At 41.5% G+C, this 20,640-nt stretch overlaps 1 protein-coding gene across 1 annotated transcript in view; it reads right to left on the minus strand.

The window, feature by feature from the left end:
• Window positions 1–20,640, minus strand: part of agbl4 (ATP/GTP binding protein-like 4) — a 318,584-nt gene that overhangs the window by 98,334 nt on the left and 199,610 nt on the right. The window contains exon 5 of the mRNA XM_034706015.1: window positions 18,430–18,646. Coding sequence (XP_034561906.1) covers window positions 18,430–18,646 — 217 coding nt within the window. The remainder of the gene's footprint in view (window positions 1–18,429; window positions 18,647–20,640) is intronic.

The raw sequence follows: 20,640 nt of genomic DNA on the forward strand, positions 1-20,640 counted from the left end.
TTCCCCCTTTTCGCTGTCCTTTTTTCCAGCTCATTACTCCTAAACAATTATATTTTGCTGGAAAGCCTCTCAGTCGCAGCCTGCTGCTGGCTAAAATGAAAACAGTCAGTGCGGAGGCAAGACGATAGATCACAGTGTCAACGCCAAAGTTATCATCACCTTGCGTGATTTATATTTCTTCAGAGCTTTTTTTCCAGTGCACTTTGAGTGTGCCCCCCCCAACCACACACACAAACGCAGACACAAACACAGACACACACACACACACAGAAAGTTTTCTCAGATGAGCAGGCTGCCGAGGGTGGTGTTTGGGGGCTCACAGAATGGCTATCATCCCGATAGTGCGCCTTCATTGAGGCTGTAAAATTAAACAGCCAATTTCACCTGGTAATTGGATAGTGAAATATTCGTGGTCAAACTCCCTGCTGTGAGACAATGGCATAATGCAGTGAACAGAGAGAAAACACAAAGCAGATCATCACAGTTAACTGTCATAATGGTGTAAAAGTGCCAACTTCCTATGACACCGTATTAAGTGTGTATCCACTCGTGCAATGACTTTCAAACTACACACTCCTCTGAGGTGTGAAGACTGAAAAAAAGCGGGGCTTTGGCTCATCTAGTGCAGCTCCACTTGTTTGGAATATGATTAAGACTGAGGATAGTGTTGGTATTCATGCTAGCATGTGTTAAGTGATACATATCTCAGGGTTGGACATTAAGAATTCTTTCAGTTAGTGTCTCCTGAGCTGCAGAAGCAGAAGCTTTAATTGCCATAAATACGCTCTAATTAACAGGCTGGAGTTGGTGTGATGTTTCCCACCCTGCCATTAGTGCAAAAATAGCATTTACAGTACGATGTAGTATTTGTTAATTACCAGCGTTTCAGAGGAGGAATACAGGGCCTATACACCAGCAGATGGTGATACCTCAGGGGTTAAAGCTTCCTCTTTCAAAACATACTGTGTTTGCCAATATAAGCTGCAGAGACATCACCCTTGGGTGGCATGAACTCTGCGTTGTGGTGTGGATGCCTTTGCGAGGATCAAACACTCAAATGAGGCGTGATGATGGGCCTGGTGATACATGCTGCTGTCTCTGAGCTGCAGCCACAGAGGGCTTCCAGCACCAACCAGTTTCTTCTGCTCTTAACTTTCTCACCCATAACCTTGGGCTGTACTGTTTGAACTGTACATCAGAGGGCTTTACATATCTTTATGAAGTTTCAAGGCGCTTCATGCTGCAGGTTAATCCCTCAGTTTTCTGTACGACAAATGTGAAGGAGATGGCTGTACTAAGTGGTACTTATGGTGCAAACTGTCCTCATGAGAACAATTTTCCTAAAATATTCATCTTTACTTAAAACCACCTATCTTAGGACTCTACCTGAAAAAATGAGTGCCAGAAGTGCCATTAGTTCTGCAAATTGAGTTTAGATTGGACAGTCGAATAAACAAGGTGTGACTCTAGTTTCAGAAACCACTGTCCATCTGTTTTCTTCCAGTGAACAAAAGGATGGACAACATAATAGCTCCTAAAAAGAGAAGTTAAACATTTGGAGCTCCTTCTAGTGACTGGCTGCAAAATGTCATAGCCGTAGACTATATAAAATATGGACATAGTATCTGTGGCGTCACCCATCTGTTTCTGAAGCGCTGTTTTGAGGCCAATCGTTGGCGGGAGCCATATTGCTGCTGTCAAGGGATTTTGGCGTAAAGAGGCGAGCTTTGATCCTCCTAGCCAACAGCTACAGTGTTCCCGCCTGTCAAACAAGCCAGATGTGCCTCTCATTGGAAGACTCGTAATCTTGATATCTTCGAAATTGCTGCATTAGAAAAAAATTGACCCCATGTACAGTGTGAGCCGATCAAGGAATGAACTATCCAGACTACACTCTTCTTTTGAACCAGGCTGTAAACATGTTTATTTCGCCTGTAAAGATTGTCTTTTTTGAATTGGTGTGTATGTGGTTTCTGGTACTTCCGGAGCCAGCCTCATGCGGATCCTCAATAAACTGCAGTTTTTAGCACTTCCACATTGGACTCATATTTTTAGACCTAAGGTTAGATGGCACATAGGTCAGACACTAGAATCAAAAACAATCTATATATATTTTTCTCAAACATGTTTTTTTGTTTTTTTTTACAATATTAATAGTATCATCATGCTGAATTATGTCCAAGCATTACTTTTTCTCAAATATTTTTTAATCAATTATTTAATAAGAAGTTATCTTAAACAGGATAATTCCTGAACCTTTTTATTTTTTTAAGCCTTGGCCCAACAAACCCTTAAACAGCTGTGGCAGATCTTAAGAAATAACTTTTTTACGGTTATTTGAGGGATTTCTGTTGGCCTATGATGAACAGCATCTTGCTGAAAAAGGATTGGTAAATACTCGTGAGTCATCTGCATCGGTTCTGTTTAGATCAGGTGCTGTTTTCATACTCCCTTACTGTTACACTTAACTTGTCATGTCTGATCATATGGTCAGATCTAATGGAACCACCTCCTCAAGAGCTCTGTTTAACTATAGCTATTTACTAAACTCTAAACTCATGTACAATCACTTGTTCAAATGCTCAATGACTCAAAGTATGGGTCTCCAACTGGAGATTATGTTGCATTAAAGAAATAAGCACAGTGCAATTTAAGTAGTGCTGAAAGCTATCTTTATGCCCAGTTTAGGTTCCAAATAGGTGGTTTACTGCGAGAGGGAAAAGAGACATTTCTATTGGTATCTCATAACTTCTTTGTCACGCACTTACATGCATGCAGTAAATATTAAGCACGGAACGAAAAAACAGTAGCCAATAACAATTCAGGCAGTTTAACTTGTGCATCAACAGTCTAGTCAGACAGTCAGCCAAGCAGTCAGTGTCAGAGATGAGACAAGGCCATAATCCAATTCTGGTTTTTACACGGCGTCATGCCTTTCCCTTTGACAGCGTGATTGATGTGTATGTAAATGTGTTGTGAGGAGGGCTGTGAGCAGCTAGTTAAAGCAGACATTTAGGGCTGCCCTGTCAAAGATGAATGGAGGGAAGGAGAGGAAGAAGAAAGAGGAGGAGGAGGAGGAAGGAATCCAAAATAAAGACAACTATTGATCCGTGAATGAAGATGGACACTGGAGGCGTTATGTACCTCTTGAGCGTCACTCTGAATTCATAGGGAGGCGGTTTGACAGCTACACAATAGGATACTATAGAGAGGCTCCGTCGGACACACAACGAGCAGGAATAGGTCACTGACTTTTTGAGGAGCGCTCCCTGCTGACCACATTCACAAGGCGGCCATTTTTCTTTGATCTTGAGCTCAGAGTGCTGGTACAAAGATATGCAGCTCTGTCAAAGGCTCGAAGTTGTTCAAACATATAATCTTGGCAAAATTGTAAGGGACACATTTCAAAGTAAAACACCATAACCTTTTAGCTAACATGAGACAAAAACTATAATTAGTAGTATTCAATCCCTTCCTGGCTATAATCAATGTTGGCTGAGACATAGCTAGAGCAAGCATCAACCTCCGGTCTAAAAATATGAGTCCACAAAGCGGAAGTGCTAAAAACTGCAGTTCCTTGAGGCTGGCTCCGGAAGTACCGTAAACAACATACACACCAATTTAAAAAAAACGATCTTTACAGCAGAAATAAACACGTTTACAGCCTGGTACAAAAGATGAGTGTAGTCTGGATAGCTCATTTCTCGATCTGCACACACTGTACGGGGGACTGATTTTTTTCTAACATGGCAATTTCGAAGATATTGAGATTACCAGTCTTCCATATTTTATACAGTCTACGAGCTAAAGGCTAACAGTAGAGTTTAAGAGTACATTGTGCAAAACTTGAACGTAGTTCCTGTGGTATCACCTAAATTGTTTCTGGAGAGACTTCTGCACCGGCATAATTTTTCAACATCAAAGGTATACCATTCAATAGTGAAGCTGTTAAAACCTGGCTAACAGTAAAACTTGTGAAGATATGGAGCTTTTAGATTTTCTGGTCTTTTTTGTTCTTTTTTAGTTTGTTATCGATCAGTCAATGATGATAGTTCTTAGACTAGATACATTTTAAATTCCCACCCTTAACCCACCAGAAAATAATGGCCACCATGAGAGTAAGGTGATTTGTTGTTCTCACCATTGGTTTTTGTTTTTTACTTTTTGTCAGGAGAGAAAAAACTGAATACTGAGGTTAAAACTCTAAATAGATGTGTGTATATGTTGATGAATGAACACTTGTGTTACTTTAACCATGGCTGTACTTGCATGCATTCTTTCACACCTTCCTGTAAGACTGTCATGTTGGCTCCTCAGTTTGATTTCAGGGAAACAATAGGTAACAAGGACCTCAAATCTACATGCCCATTTCCACAGCAACCAAGGAAGAACAAGTAAAGGGGAAGTCTCATCTCCATTTCTCAAGCACATATCCACTGTCATTAACCATCAGTCAAGTCTTTCCCCTTTGGAACTTAGCATTCAGGCACTAGTCTGTGTAACCGGCGCCAGTAATCTGTCCGAATATTGTCCATCCATTATCCCAAGCAGTGGGCTGAATTCACTCATTTTCTATCCTTGGAGATAGACAATTGGGCTGAAGTAAACTTCAAATGCTCTAACAGAAATAATAGATTATCTCGCAGTTGTTTGACAAACACGTGATTCCTGCCTGCCACTGCTAACTTTTGAAGTGGAAAGATGTGGATGATTTTATACACTGATTTAATTAGATCACATTAGATTAACTGATTTGATTAAATTAAACTGAGAGCGGGCCTAGACAGTAGCAGGTTGTAACAGGGAATAGCAACATAGGAAACAGATAGAGAAACCTTTCAAATATGAATTTAAAGTTAATTAATATATTCAGGAGATATCAAGCCAATGAAGACAACACAGGTAACCTCCCTCAAAGTAAATACAGCATTTCAAACCTGTAGAAATGCCTACATATAGAAATAATAGTATTTAACACCATCAGCCTTTCAGATTTAAGGATATTTATGCTTATAGATGATTTTCTGTCCAGGAACGGGCTTGAGTATCTAAGGGTTTCATTTACAAGCATGGCCGCATCTGCATGTTTGCATCGGAATACACTATCATAACCAACTAAAAGTATTAAGTGTTGTCATCTCATTAAAGCACACACACATCTTTTTAGCATTTGAAAGATGGGTCCTGGCAAATTTTGTCTTCAGCAAAATAATTGCTGAGTAAAACTTGTGAAGAGAAAGCACACGTATATGACATGTCTCAAAGTAGGAGGAAAAAAAATTGAAAAACCAAGAGACATTTTTCTTTTAGACTGCTGTTGATTTTCTTTCTCTCTCTCGCTATCAATAAGAACTCCTGCATGGAAATGGAGAAATGGATTGACGGGAAACACAATACTCGTTTCCTGCAAAATGTTTCCACTGCCATCAGATGGCATCAAACAATGAGACACAAAAAAGGTAGAGAAAAAGAGAGGGAGAGTACCAGAGGGAGAAATCATGAGAGCAAAAGTGCAATGGAAAAAAGACCACATATACCTCCTCAATGCCCCTTTGTGCCCTGTGGACCCCGCGCCCTGCTCTGCTGTGACTCTGATGAAAAGCAGGCCGCAATCCCTTTCAATTTGGCCAGTGTGCCCCAGTCCTGTTAAAGGCAATCGACTGGCTGAACAGGGGCACTATATCACAATATGCAGGTGCAGACGAGCCCGGCAGAGGAGAGGGGAGAGACATGGCGCCTAAGGAGAGAGAAAGGGACTCTGGCATCCATCTCTCTCACACTTAGGCTGGCGCTCAACTAGGGGGGAGAACACACACTCACAGACACTCATAGACATGCACACACAGGCTGGGGCTGGGCAGCAGTGGAAGAGCAAGAAAACGAGAAGTGAGATAGAATAGAAAATCAGAGGAAAAATGGGACCCGTCACTTCCTTCATTTTTTCCCCCTTCTCACTTTGAGTATGAAAAAAAAGCATGGAGTAAAATAAAAAAAGAAAATGTATTTTGTGCAACTAGAGAGTAGAGCAGTGGAGGAAAAAAAACCCTGTCTGGAATATGAGCAAGGTGTTTGTTTGTGGTGGGTAAATGCCTGTGTAGGCGAGGGGAGGCCAGAGGCTTGGCTAGAGCTGTTCGTTATCAGGGGCGTCCAGGTCCCCCAGGCGTGCCGAGCTGCTGGCCCGAGTCAGAGGGGCTGAGCCTGGGGTAGGGCAGGGAATCTGAGCCCTCGCCCAAGGATGGGTGAGAGGCCAATAGACTGGAGAGAGCCGCATTGCCTTGAAGAGAGTTGAAAAAGAAACATGAGGGGCCTGATTTATACCACAGATATTTGGTTTATTAACAAGGCCTGCCATTTCTTGGATGAAGTACCACAAAGACAATACGAAAATAAAAAATATGAATACGATACAATACGATACTGTACGGTACTGTACGATACAATACTGTACGATAAGATACTGTATGATACGATACAACACTTTGGATTTTCCAGTGCTGCACCACATTTAGCTGTCTTCACAATGCTTATTCATAAATACAGTAATAATTAATTACGTAATAAATTAAGTGTAGTTATTTCGTGTACAAGTGCTCCAAATAAGCAATGTAGCCAAGAGACCGCATTAACCTGAATATAATATAAACTCTTCAAGGCCTCATGGAGGACATCAGTGAGTGCTGTACATTGACATTGAGGGCTTCTCATACACACACTTGGCATGTAAGAGCAAAAAACCTTCATACCCACTCAACACTGAGGAAATGAAAGCTGAGAGCTCACAGTAAAGGCTCAGGTCAAGGATTTGATGCCATGTGACGTCTGATCGACTTCATAGAAAATTCCTATCACACACAATTGAGTGGTTAGGTCTATAACTGTAGGCAAGGATAAAACTCTGGCAAGTCTGAAATCACAGCGTTTAACCATGACCTGTCAGTCAGCCTTGGCTTTCGGCTCTGGCTCATCACTTAACATATTGGGTCGGATCAATCCTCTGTATCTAGGACTCAGAAGTAATCTAACCCCGAAGAAATACCAACCTATATACATGAAACATACAAATGAGCTTGCAGCCACATATTAACTGTGTGGTATGCCACAGCACATACGCAGACACTAAGAGAGCATTTGCAAGGTTGATGTTTTTACTAGATTTAAAATGTATGTCTCTCTTGCTCCCCTGCAGTGGACACTATAAAAAGTAAGATAGAGATGTCTCATGATAAAAGATACAACTGCCCTTTGAACAAAACAGTTTTCCCTTTTGGTACTAACTGAACTGACTGAATACATTTCTGTCCCACTTATACAGGCATCACTTTAGAAACCAACCTCTTCGTGACAAGTTAATTCTACAGGCGTGCCACAAGGATACACTTCAAATGTAAATCCTTTCTTGCTTCTTGAGGGACCAACCATGCATATGACCACACACAAAAACGGACAAACACACCTGAAGTGAACAGGCCAAACTTTATTCCTTACTAACTTTTGACAAGTTCGTCTTCACATCCCGGAGTTGTATTCAGACGTGCTAGAAGGAAGTGCTGGAGAGCAGTCATGTAGAAAGAGAATGCTGTTACTGGAGTTATTAACAGGCTCCTGTGTTTCCCTCCTCTCAGCTGAGCTATTCAGAGCATAGCGTTCTCATCTGCCACAAACACATGCCGACAGACAGACGCAGCAGACGGACACACCGTGCAGCCCCTGTACGCGCCGCGCAGTAATATGTTTTTTGCCCATTTACAACAAATTAAGTTTCCCTCAAAGTGAATTTCAAGCTTGGCTGCCTTTGGAGGGCGAGCAACTCTCTTTTCATTAATTTTCATTCTTTTCCCCCAAACAAATGATCTACTGTACAGCCCGCTCTGCATTACTCTCCTCTCCCTGTCTTTGTCTTCTCTTGTTTTCTCCCCTCTTCGCCGTCTTTCTCCTGCATGCTGGTAAATTTGGGTCGGGCGATGGAAAGCAATTACACTGTCAGAAAGGTGTATTCTGATTTATTAAAAGCCTTGAATGCTATCTGTTTTGTTCCCTCTTTGTGTCCCCCAGGGGAGCTGAGTCCTGACACCCAAATGAGACGGAGTGAGTGCTCCCTGCTCAGTGCTTCATCCTGAGCGTCATCTAGGAAGGCAGTAGCGAAAATATCCATTGGCAGAAGAGGGCAGATAGACGGCTGTAATGCAGCTGCAAGGATGGGTTAGATTTGACTCTGAAACCCGAGTCTAGAGACAAAGAGACAAAACGACGCAGAAAGACAGATGAGTCTGCTGACTGCTTCACAGGCTTAGTTTCAAATCACATTTTTCTTCCTCTTTAATTTCATAAACCTGGTCCTCAACTATACATCATCCAAAGAACTCAGGTTCATAGAGAGGTAGGCCCACAGCCATCAGCCATTTCACAGACCTTTTCATTAGCTTCATTCCTATTCATTGAAAGACAGAGGAGAAAAGGAAAGGAGAAAGAGAGAGGGAGCACTAAGCCATTAAGGTGTGAATAAGTTCCAATTTCCAAAATAAATATTATCTCTGTCTGAGTAACCCAGAATCTGTGTGCTTTTGTTCCAATATTATAACAAGGATCAACAAGGGGTCAGCGCTGCGTGAACATCACACAATCGTATTCAGAAAGCTTCACCTGTGATACTTGAATCTATCTATCTGCAATGTTTTGTCCACACACTGACTCTCTTTTTGTAAAAAATGTACATTTAAACACATGCCAGCAGAGATATCCAACTTGCTCTCACTCCTTTTTCACAGAAGGCTACGCATTAACAACCTCAACCCTCCCCATGTCTCTCTTATTACAGTGTTCTTGATCGCTGGAGAGATGGGAGTGATGCAAGGATGGGGATGTGGAATAAAGCACCTAGTATCCTTGGGGAACCATTGGCTGGAGATAAGCGGCCATACAGTGAAATAAGGTAAGGACATAGATCATAAAGCTGCTTATCCTCTGCTCCCTTTGGACCAGACTCCTCTGCATCTCTCTGGGGCCAAGGGATAGTCACGGCTCGACCATGTTTTGCTTCGATTCCTGTGCTAGACAGCAGATATAACAGAAATATCTAACAGAATAAGGGTCACTCACTAATGAAGAGAAACACAAAGCAGCATAAAAACAACAACTGTTGCCAAGAAACTTGCAATAATACAATGATGACCTTTCCATTTTTGAGGAGTTTTTCTCAGAGCTCTGACGCTGCACTGCTGCAGGCAGTGATTAACATATTATTAGACGATAAAGAGTCCAGCTCTTTCATCTAGATACCTGTTAGCTGCTGCCAGGGAAGAAACAAAATTTCCCCAGGCCAACAAAAAATCTATGACAAATGCAAAAACAGGAAAACAGAATGGCAAAGAGGTTATGCGAGGACCCCTAAAGTTAACAACAAGCTGAGAAAACAACACAAAGAAAAACTTCATCAGAACTGAGTTGATGCATTTAAAAAAAAACAAAAAAACATATGGAGTGAAAATTAAATTTCCACCCGCTGATATAGCTGTATTCCTGGAGTTGCCCCGGCTTTTTCTTTTGCATTTCCCTTTTTGAAATAAGTTTTTTTCCCCGTTTGATGTTTAGGCCACAGCTAATGCATTCATGAACAGTCTGCCACTAAGGGAAAAAAAGTCTGTTATCTCGAGCTGTTTACCTCTCAGCTTGGGGAAAAGGAGTTTACTTATTTGAGTGGTGCCAGCTTGCTTGACTGGTGAGGTGCTTGTGAATGTCTTAAATATATGCTAACAAAGCTACAACGCCATCTACGTTGGGTGAATATCTTCCGTATTATAATCATGTGCGTAGCCCCATCTGTCTCCTTTGTATCCGTTACTTAAGGGAAAAATATTGACACTGTAGAGATGTTGTGTTTCGCTTTATATCACACTGCGTTATTGAATCTTTTCTACCCAACACACTTAACTAGTCCACTCTTTCCTTTCACTACTAGAATACAAAGAAGATATTCATGACTCTAATGTGATTTCACTCTAAGTGTCATCTCATCCACACAAAGTGCTGATGGGCCATTCAGGTGTTGGCCTTTAAAGGAGACAGTCAGTAGTTGGAGAGCCCTCTTTATACCAAACCAATCACACAGCCATTCACAGAAATGCTCTGGTTTCAAGAACACAGCTCTCAGAGTTCTCTTTAGCAATAAAAGTTGGCATTAATTAGTTACTGTAATTAAAACTGGCAGTTTGTCACACTGGATGCTGTTACATTACTTGACAAAGATGTGTGATGTGAAAAACCCTCGCTGAGAAGATTTGAATAGTGTCAATCACACAGTTTAACATTAAAAAAGAGAGAGAGAAGAGGATTCACTGTGACAGAGAATTGTGTCGTTCCTCCAGAGTTAAACAACCATTTTTATTTGGGCAGAGACAAATGATTGGATTTTTAAATCAAGATAAATCGCTGAATTTCAAAAGATGCCGGGTTAATGCAAAGTCATTTGCACTTTTCAGGGGTTCCACGATGGATGCCTTCTCTGCTTTATACAACCCAGCAACAGTAAAGTGTATGACTGGTCAAAACCATGGACTGTATAAATAATGGACGTAGTGTCCGTGATGTCTTCCATTTGTTTCTAAAGCGCTGTTTTGAAGCAAATGAGTGGCAAGTCAATCTAACGAGCTAGTGTGAGGTGAAGAGTCGGGCTTTGAACCTCCTAGCCAACCGCTACAGTGTTCCTGCCTGTCAATCAAGTCAGCTGTGCCTCTCACAATGGAAAATACGTTATGAAAAAGTTCACCACCAGTACAGTGTGTGTCGATCGAGAAATAAGCTATCCAGACTACACTCGTTTTTTGTACCAGACTGTAAACATGTTTATTTCTGCTGTAAAGACAGTCTTTGTTTAATTTGTGTGTACGTGGTTTCCGGTACTTCCGGAGCCAGCCTCAAGTGGACACTCAAGAAACTGCAGTTTTTAACACTTCCGCATTGGCTTCAATTCTTGCGGCTGGAAGTTGCCGCTTGGTCACAACGTGCCCACCTGAGTACGAGTCTTCCAAAGTGTTGACTGGCCCTTAGCTGCCGATCATTTAACTTCTTTGATTTAGTTTCATCCATAGGTCTGTAGTATTTCACACACTCCAAAAAAGTACTCCATCACTCTGATAAGCTGCACCTGTATGCTTAGCTCGTTAGTGGTAACTCAAAATAGAAGTACTCTTCTTCCATCGTATTGTTTGAATAGTGATTGACTAAAACTCAAAATGATTAGTCTGACATGTTTTCTTGTTTGTTTGCTTTTTTAGTTGTAGGTTGTAATTATAAAAACTAGAGAAATGCTTGAAACATTTTAGTTAATTTGTAATGGGTAGAATATCTTACATCTTTATTTTGTTGAATAACTGATGGGAAATGTTTTTATTTTTTTATTCTCATTTGTTGGGACCCACCTGTACATTTTCAAAGGGAAGTTTCACAATGTCTTCGGTTATTTTGTTGCAGAAATCACAATATTCATTTATCATTAATAGAGGAGAAGAACTGCGCCAGAAATGTGTGTCCTGTGTTTTCTGTGTCTCCATCAGTTTGACTGGCTCACTCCTCCAGTATGGCTGCTGACCTTCTCCTCTCTCCACGGCTGGAGTGGCTATTGATTGGATCTTGGCACACAGTGTACAAACACAGAGATAAGGAGAGAGAGGGGGAGAGAGAGAGAGAGAGGGAGAGAGAGAGAGAGAGAGAGAGAGAGAGAGAGAGAGAGAGAGAGAGAGAGAGAGAGAGAGAGAGAGAGAGAGAGAGGCAGCCAGGCAAATATAGCTGCAGTCCCCACTCCACTCCCCTTTTTTTGCTCAAGACACGAAGGAAAAAAAGAAAAAAAAAAACTTGTTCTTGGAGACTCCACTCCCACCCAGACATGGTACCTGAACACTGATAGCAGACAGGATTAGGTCTAAAATTCAATCACAACAGCCTAAGTAATGTTAAGTCACTGCAGCTGACAGTGACTACTGCCTCCCTTCAACACAGTACAAGTGATCTATCATAATCTGGCTTTGATTTGTGAGTTTTCTAAAGGAAAAAAAACTAGAATTGAGTGGATGTGACATCTGGGCGCTGTGATTCCTAGATCAATAGTTTTACTTTTTGTGCCAATGTGAACGGAATAACACGGAGAAAGGATTCAGGGCTCTGAAGTTGCACTAAGGCTATAGCTTTCAGACAACCTTAAGGCTGGTCAGTGAACTGTCCACTGTGGCACCCTGAGGTCTCTCATTTACACTTTCTTTCCATCTGTTCTACAGGCAGAGGCAGTGCTGTGTCAGGGGTGACTAATAGTGTCATAGCCCAGCCCCCCACAGCGGGGCCAGCAGAAGGAAAACTCAAAATGCTGCCTCCGCAACTCCAAGGCACACACTGCCTACTGGTGAGACAGGGAGAAAAAAGCTCTGTCAACAGCCAAGGTGTGCAGATAGGGCGCTTTCAATTCTAGATAGCCGGGGGACACTTGAGGACCACACAGAAATGAGGAAATAGTTTGAAAGAAGGGAGCAGTAGGCATCTTTTCGAAGTGGCTTGTTAGCATTGTAGCAGGTCAAACGAGTGTTGTCTCTTTCTCTGTATCTCTGTGGACATGGATGCCTCTGGGGAGAAAAAGAGAAAGAGAGAGAGAGAGGTTTGCTCTGATACTGTCACGATGGTATACAAAGGGAATGTTCAAACAGAAGGGACCAGAGGAACAGACACAGGGCCGAGGAGCCAGCAGAGCAGGGCTAGGAAGACTCCAAACCCCTCTGCTCAAGGGGAGACACATAAATGCTGCTTTTATTTTTTTTCCTTAGTGGGTGGTGTGTGTGCGTGTGTGTGTTTGTGTGAGAGAGTGCTTTTGTCTATGTTGGTGTGTGAGTGTCTCATAAGCTGTGTTTTTAAGGGCAGCCGTACACACAAATACAGCAACAAATTACCTAAAGTAAAGACTATTAACTGTCTTAATTATTGTCTTAATGCAATTATGTAAATTGGAAATCTACATCTAGCTGTACATCTGATAGAAGGAAGTCTGTCGAAGTAATATGAAGTGGGAGCGTCTGAAAGGAGGTCAGGGTAGACGTATGGCTCAACACGGCCTGAAGACAAGTGTTTGTGTTCTCTTTGAAGGCACTTCAAGTCAACCTTGAGTTACTTAACATGCTTCTGTTAGTGCTGTACGTCATATATACCACAAGTGATATAACATACATCTTTGTGCCTAAACCAAGCGGCAACCTCCGGTATCAAAATATGAAGCCCATGTGGAAGTGTTATGGTCTGCAATTCATGGAGCGTCCGCTGAGGCTGGCTGCAGAAAGACTGCAAACCACATAGACACCAATTCAAAAAAGAAGATCTTTTCAGCATTAATAAACATGTTTAAGGCCTGGTTCAAAAAACTGCTTGGCTCTAAGTAGCTAATTTCTCTATCATCACACACTGTACGGGGGGTGAATTTTTTTATAACGTGACGGTTCAGAAGATATTAAGGTTACAAGTTTTGTCCATTTAAGGACATGACTGACTTGACTGACATGACTGACAGGCTGGAACACTGTAGCTATTGGCTAGAAGGTCCAAAGACCGCCTCTTTACCTCACACTAAGTTTGGCTGAGTTCAGCATTACCAATATGGCTCCTGCCGACAATTGGCTTCACAACAGCGCTCAGGAAGAGTAGGGTGACGTCACGGATACTAAGTCCATTATTTATACCGTATGTGGCCTAACCCAACTAAGGTGAAACTGAAACTGATGCAGGTTATGCTTGTGTCTGAACTGTTGCAAGTACTCACCAACAGTCATGTTTGCCATTTTGTTGTACACAAGCTGTGTTTACATGCAAAGTATTCTATCAAGATATATCAAGCATTCAATCAGAACAAAACCTATTCTGACAGGAGCAGTTGCCTGAGATAGCAGAACAAAACCCGGTTTTTGATTTGGTCAGTGGTTACAGTGACAAATCAGTACGTGCTGCTAGTATAGTAGGCTGTTTCGAAAAAAGCCTAAAAGTGAGGTTTACAAAGGTGCTGGTAGGTGGGATATTGTCACCAATCGACAGCTCTAGCAGTTTTTTTTTTAGTCTGGCTAGCTTTATCATTTAATTCAAGTAAGGAACATCAGTGTGTGACCTTCTCCTCAAGATGCAAATAAGCACATTCTCCAAGAGGATAAGCTGATTAAAGAGTCAAACAAGTGAGAGAATTGGAGCTGTCTTGTAGGCTGTTTGAGAGTTATGGTACCTCAATGGAGTACAATAAAATAAAAAACCCTGTCCCAGACAGTTCCTCACCTTGACATGGGAACCCACCAACAGGTTCTTGCCTGAGGACTTTACACTATGTGCAGTTTAATAACGGCAATGTTACTCAGAAATAAAGTTTGGCTTCAGGCTATTAGATGCTTTAAGGTTAATGAGTAAATCTCATGAGTGGAAAAAAATATTTGCATTATTGAAAAGAAACTGTTTTCTACTATTCCGATGATATTTTTGGACATTGGCCCTCTACAAACTCAACCGGGTGCAATTCATTTCTTGTTTTTTCCTTCTTGATTTTATCTCCTGATTATAGTTTAAAGTCTGTGAATTATGTCAGACTAGAATTCATTAGGAGATTATTACTACAATGTAAATATGTTTGTCTCAACAGATCAGGTAGATTGACAATGACATGTTTCCTAGATTAGACTGCCAATATTAAAGACACTTTGTTAAGAAGCATCTTTTAAAATGATGGTTTCTGAGAGAAAACCAGACGTCGAAAAGTTTTCAATTCTGTCTGCAGATGGTCAGAGATAACATATGCAATTTTGCAAGAATTCAGAACTCCAATTTTTAATGTCTATGAATCAAACTGATAAATGATGGAGTTTTCAGCCTTTGCTAGGAATTATGCATATGTTTTTCATCACAGTTTGCAATCTCATCTCTCTCTATAATGGGAATGTCAGATAACATCATTTAAGATTATCAGAAGATGAGAAAACCTTTTTTTAAGCCTTGTTGCAAGAAATCTGAAGTAACGATTTGTGCTGATACATACATAGACATTAAAGTAGTTTCCTGAAAAGGTAAATTCAGGTCTTATCATAAAGTCTTAATTGGCAGGTGAACTGAAATGACTGAACAATTTAGAGGCTGTGAAATTACATTCAGATCCTCCTGGTTTGCCCTTTTCAATAATCCCAGAAATGTTACGTCTCTCTCATGTTTTTCCGTCCTTGTATTTCAATTAAACTGATTTCTTACAATGTAATCTGGCTCAGTGTAATGAAAAAATGAAACTCAATTCACTCAGCTTTAGTGTAACTTGGTTTGAGTAACATAATAAAAAATACCTGCCTTATAAATCAGTAAACACTACCTCATTTATAGTGACGGAAAGAGCTGGAAGGAAAAAAATTAAAACAGGCCGCCCTTTTTACAGTATCTGAGTCTAGCAGTGCAGGCTGGATGGCAGTGATTTTGTTCACAGGAATACATTACGGAAAACAAATTAGTCAGCAAGATAGAAGAATGCCAGAGCAAATGGCCCTGGCTCGTATTTCCATCCTCATGAGATAACTGTACCCATTAGAAGGTTAAAGCTATTGTGGTGTCCCTGCAAAGACTCTGCCTTGAAAACGGCAGCAATCCGTCTTTAAACTTTGATGCAGCTAGAAAGCTCTCCTCATCCCTTCTCATCCCTTGCTCTTTAACCTCAGTGTGTGTGTGTGTGTGTGTGTGTGTGTGTGTGTGTGTGTGTGTGTGTGTGTGTGTGTGTGTGTGTGTGTGTGTGGAGTTGCATATGTGCATGAGATAGAGACAGGGAAGAGGGTAACAGCTAGAGAGAGAGAGCAGACAGAGAGGAGAGATATGAGAGGGTGGGGCCGGGCTGTCTGCCACCCAGGCCCAGGGAACATAAAGAGAAAAATACGGCCATAAAACCTCTCTATGACTATGAATACTAATACTGACTCTGTGAGCCAAACCAAGCGAGTCTGTCCTCTCTCTGTTCCCCTCTCTTTCACTCAGACAAATGATGTGGCTTAAAATAAAGCAGGAATTGTGTGCTGCACAGGCAGCATTGTAAAGCTTAGTATTTACACTGTTATACACAGCAGTGTAGAAGTACAGATGGAGACATACCAGCCCTTAACACTCTGTCTTTGAACCCTCAGAACATTTTGTATTTCACTTTGCTGTGATATTTTCAGTGCTGATCTTTAATGTTTTGGCTGTCTTCTGAAAACAGCTTTGATGGTTCAACTGCATTAGAAAAAGGGCCACTAGAACTTCTAATAAATAAATATCGCCTCAAGTGTAAAAAATAGCTTTCAAAACACACCACAAATAACTACAATCTTGCCTAAAAGCACAACAAATGCTAAAAACTAAGGCTTTAAGTCTACCAGTTATTGTGATGCTGGGCAGTGCTGTCAGTGCTTTACTGGAAATCTGTAGGAGAGTACTGAGAATAAGTTAAATACAATAATATTAAGTATGCAATCGTTTATAAAACACAGAAACTTGTGTACAGGTATGAACCACTTAGTGTAGAAATATGGATGACACACCTCTACCTCCTTGTGCAAAAGTGAATCCAAAATACTACTTTATGCAAACTCAATTCAAACTCACTGACTGACTCGTCTACAGTTAAGAAAGCACACTTAAAAAGTCACAATTGTGCACATTTTATGTTACAAAGCTAAACATGGAATCATAGAGTTGGTGAGTCTGTGGGTAACCATGTTAAACTGGTTTGATGAGTGTGACTAATGTTAGAAGAGCTAGCACCACCAGCCTACAGTCCTCCTTGCAGGTCAATTTCATGCACATGGGGGTTACACATCTCCATTTTCTAGGTGTAAATACAACCAAACTACACCAGGCTATGAGATGCCGTCTGTGCTTGTTTACATCTGAGTAGTGGAGCATTATAACATCAGGGCAATAGCTATTAACCTGAGATATAGCCCTGGCTAGTGGTAGGTTGCTGCGCCACAGTGTCTGACCAGCATTTTAGGCCAACACTAATATAATTGTTGGTAATTAGATTAACAGACAGATAATTCTGGTGCTGACTGATGAGGAGATGACGATGTTTGATTGTTTACTTGACTATAAAAACGCATATTACAACTCCTCATGCTTTCCTCCTCTACTCTGCTAACCCCAGCTGTATTAACTGAAACAATTGTCAGTCATGATGTTGTACCCCATGTCATAATGTTAAGTAAGTAAAGAAAACTAACTGTTTCAGTAAAGTAAATACCTGTTCCATGTCCCATCTGTTAACAAGGACTGGACAGGCTTTATGTCTAATAAAACAGCCAGGCAGAAGGAGCAGCTCCAAATGTTTAGGCTTCACTTATGGGGAGCTGCCATGTCACCAATCCTCCATGTCTATGGCATGAACTGAATAATTTTGAAATGATCTGCAGTAAATAAAAAACTTTAAAGGGGAGTTGTTGCTTCAAAAAGAAGGAAAGCCTCGACACTAACTCAATGCCATAAATGAGTAAGTGCACAGGCTTCTTGAAAGTAATACAAAAAAACACAAATGTACAGTCATTCCATCAAAGACAGGTGAATTTTGTTTACATTATCATTTTCAATATTGAATTTGCACTAAAACTGTTTAAACATATGTCCACAAAAAGGCGCAGTAAAAAATGATACAGCAGGCCAAAAGATTCCTGTCTTTCAAGACATGTTACCGTTGGTTTCTCCTTTTATCAACCCCAGCATTGGTGGCTTCATTCAACAGTGTTTAAATTTTGGTTATTTAATGGTCAGGTGCTCCTTTCAGATACCTGCACTTGCATGGTGCCTCCCTTGCAGCCAGCTTTTCTCTGACAAATGTTGGACGACAGAAGAAAAAGTCGTAATCTCTCAAGCATTTCTAATGAGTTTTTCTCCTACAATTATTTGATAAGAACAGACAAGACTGGAGGCAGCGTGTATGATACACTGGCTCCAACTGCCGAGGTGAGAGCTCTGCTGATTACACACAGAGCCATTTACACACATACACACACACACTGGCACACACAGGCACACACATGCAGCCAGAGGCTTACAGTCCGTCATCTCAGAGTGCAACAATCCTAATAATAACATGAGAGGCTGGAGTTATGACCGGCAGGCACACACAAGTTACCAATCTGGGTCTCCTTATTCTGAACGCACGCACGCACGCACGCGCGCACACACACACACACACACACACACACACACACACACACACACACACACACACACACACACACACACACACACACACACACACACACACACACACACACACACACACACACACACACACACAATAAACCTACAACTCTCCACACCTAATCTCCACCACCATGTGACTTCTCTACTTCAGCCTTAACCACTTCAACCTTGCACAGACATACAGTATTATTCTGCTCTTTCTAGTGCATGACTTACCACACTGAGGCCCAGCTGCTCCCTCTGCAGGTAGGGCAGGTTCCTGCGCTCCAGGCTGCCCAGGTAGTGCTGCAGTCTTGAGTAGGTGTAGGGGTAGCAGTAGGCAAACTGGTAGACGTCATCCTCTCGGTCGAAACAGAAGGCAAAGGACATGACATAGTTGCGCCGGTGGTCAGGGCAACGGTAGTAGTAGACATTTTTCGCAGGAAGCCTCTGCCTGCAATGAAAAAGATTAAAGAGAAATTAGAGGGGTATCTTAAAAAAAGGGTCTTTAGAAGGTCTCAGGATTGGACGTTTCAGAAGCATGAAACTGCATCAGGTGGAGACTTAAAGAAGATAAGAGTAAACATATGTTCCAATTGAAGGTAGGAAGCACAGAAGAGCCAAAGTAAAAGAGAACAGTCACTCCTAAGACAGTACACTGAGACCTGAGACAATATAAGGCAGGGATTTCATGATGATCGTCATCTTTTAGAGAGGTTAAGTTCAAGGAAGGAGAACAAGGACGGGAAAAGTTTTGAGATTGAAGCTGGCACTCAAAACACTCCAGAAATATGATTAGTCTTTAATTGATTATCCAAAACAATCCAAACACAGAGGTAATTGTATTCAAAGTGCAGCTGATTTAAAGCAAACATCCTTTCATTAATCATCACATTGGGATCCATCATTTGTCTTATAAACACAACTGTAATTTATTATTAGCAGCAAACGAGGAAGCAGGGACAACGGAATGTAAGTGACAGACTGAGATGAAAATAAATGTGAACAGCAGATCAATGGAATTAGATAAAAATGAGGGACAATTAGTCAGCAAAGCTGATGAACTCAATGACAAAGTGACTTTACTTTCTCGGATTTCTGAAATGAAAATATTTTGGAGGGGCTGGTTATGTTTGGCAAATTTGACAAACAACAGAAAGGAATCCTCAAAGATCGCTCACAGCAAATGACGATCAACGCTTGTATCTTTTTAGTCGTGAGGGCAAAGAATGGAAAGTCTTACATTGCAGTCATTTGTTCTCCATGCTTATTTAAACAGGCTTTCCAGTATTTTAGTCATCTATAAATAAAAGTGAGCTGACCTTTGACCTCTGCTATCTTTATAATTTGCCATGTAGTTTTCTGTCTGTTAGCACTGCTGCTTTGTTAAAGGGGTTTATTTCCAAGAAAGCACGACAGATTCTAATTATGAAGGCTATGACACAATCCTACTGTGCATGTTTAATGTAAGACAAGTTGAGAGAAATGAAGCAAACTCAAAACTGTTTTAAGAGTTTGTAAGCAACATTGTTGTGTATCAGGGCATCCTACTGCTTGCCAAGTTAAGCATTGCGCAGCACTGTTTGTTCGGTGCAGTGTCTCTTTCCTTGTCTGATTCGGTTGTGTGCTCTGCTGAATGCCTGTTGTATGTTGCACACCTCGCCCATGGTGAAAAAGACTGATCCATGCACCTTATGGGCGATCAATGGGCTGTGGGACAGTACTGCTGCAGTCTACAGAACTTCTCTGCTTACTCGACATGATTTTTTTTTGCACTCTTCACCTGTCTATCTTTGTCTTCCTCTCTTCCCTTGTTTGGCCCTGGTGATAGAAACACGGTCTGAAAGATGTTGTTTGTATGCAAGTGACAGAATTTGGCTCATTTTTCTGTTCATCTTTCTTAACTTTTTCCTTTCTCCAGTCTCTCATGTCTTATCCTATCACTTGCTGTCTCCATCTTGTCAGTTTAGGCACCACCAACAGCACCAACAGCACCACCATGTGAGCCCTGGCTGACGCTCTAAGAGAGGAGGATAAAAGGATGATGAGGACGATGAGTGACGAGTTTTGGGGTGTTGGGAGCAGGGAGGAAGGTGGAATAAGGAGATAAGGAGAAGATGAGAGAGCAGGGCGATGGCAGATCTGGGCCTGATACCGAGATATATGGGAAGCGGCGGCAGCAGCTAGCAGCGTAGCAGCTGTGTGATGGCGAGGCCGGCTACTGAGCTATGGCAACAGATCAGATGGAGATGCTATCTGGGCTGTGATAGGAACAGGGACCTGGTAATCAACAAACAGGACAGACTGCTCTGTGCTAACTCTGCCGAAGTGAACTTCTCTCTCTGACTCACCTCCGAAGATGAAGGACAGGAGGGAGACACATGAGAGTTTTATGTGTTTGCTCAGACACCTTATACATCAGGATTGGCCAAAGACTTGCATAGAAAT

Source organism: Notolabrus celidotus, chromosome 2 (genome assembly GCF_009762535.1).
Source record: "Notolabrus celidotus isolate fNotCel1 chromosome 2, fNotCel1.pri, whole genome shotgun sequence".
Lineage (NCBI taxonomy): Eukaryota > Metazoa > Chordata > Actinopteri > Labriformes > Labridae > Notolabrus > Notolabrus celidotus.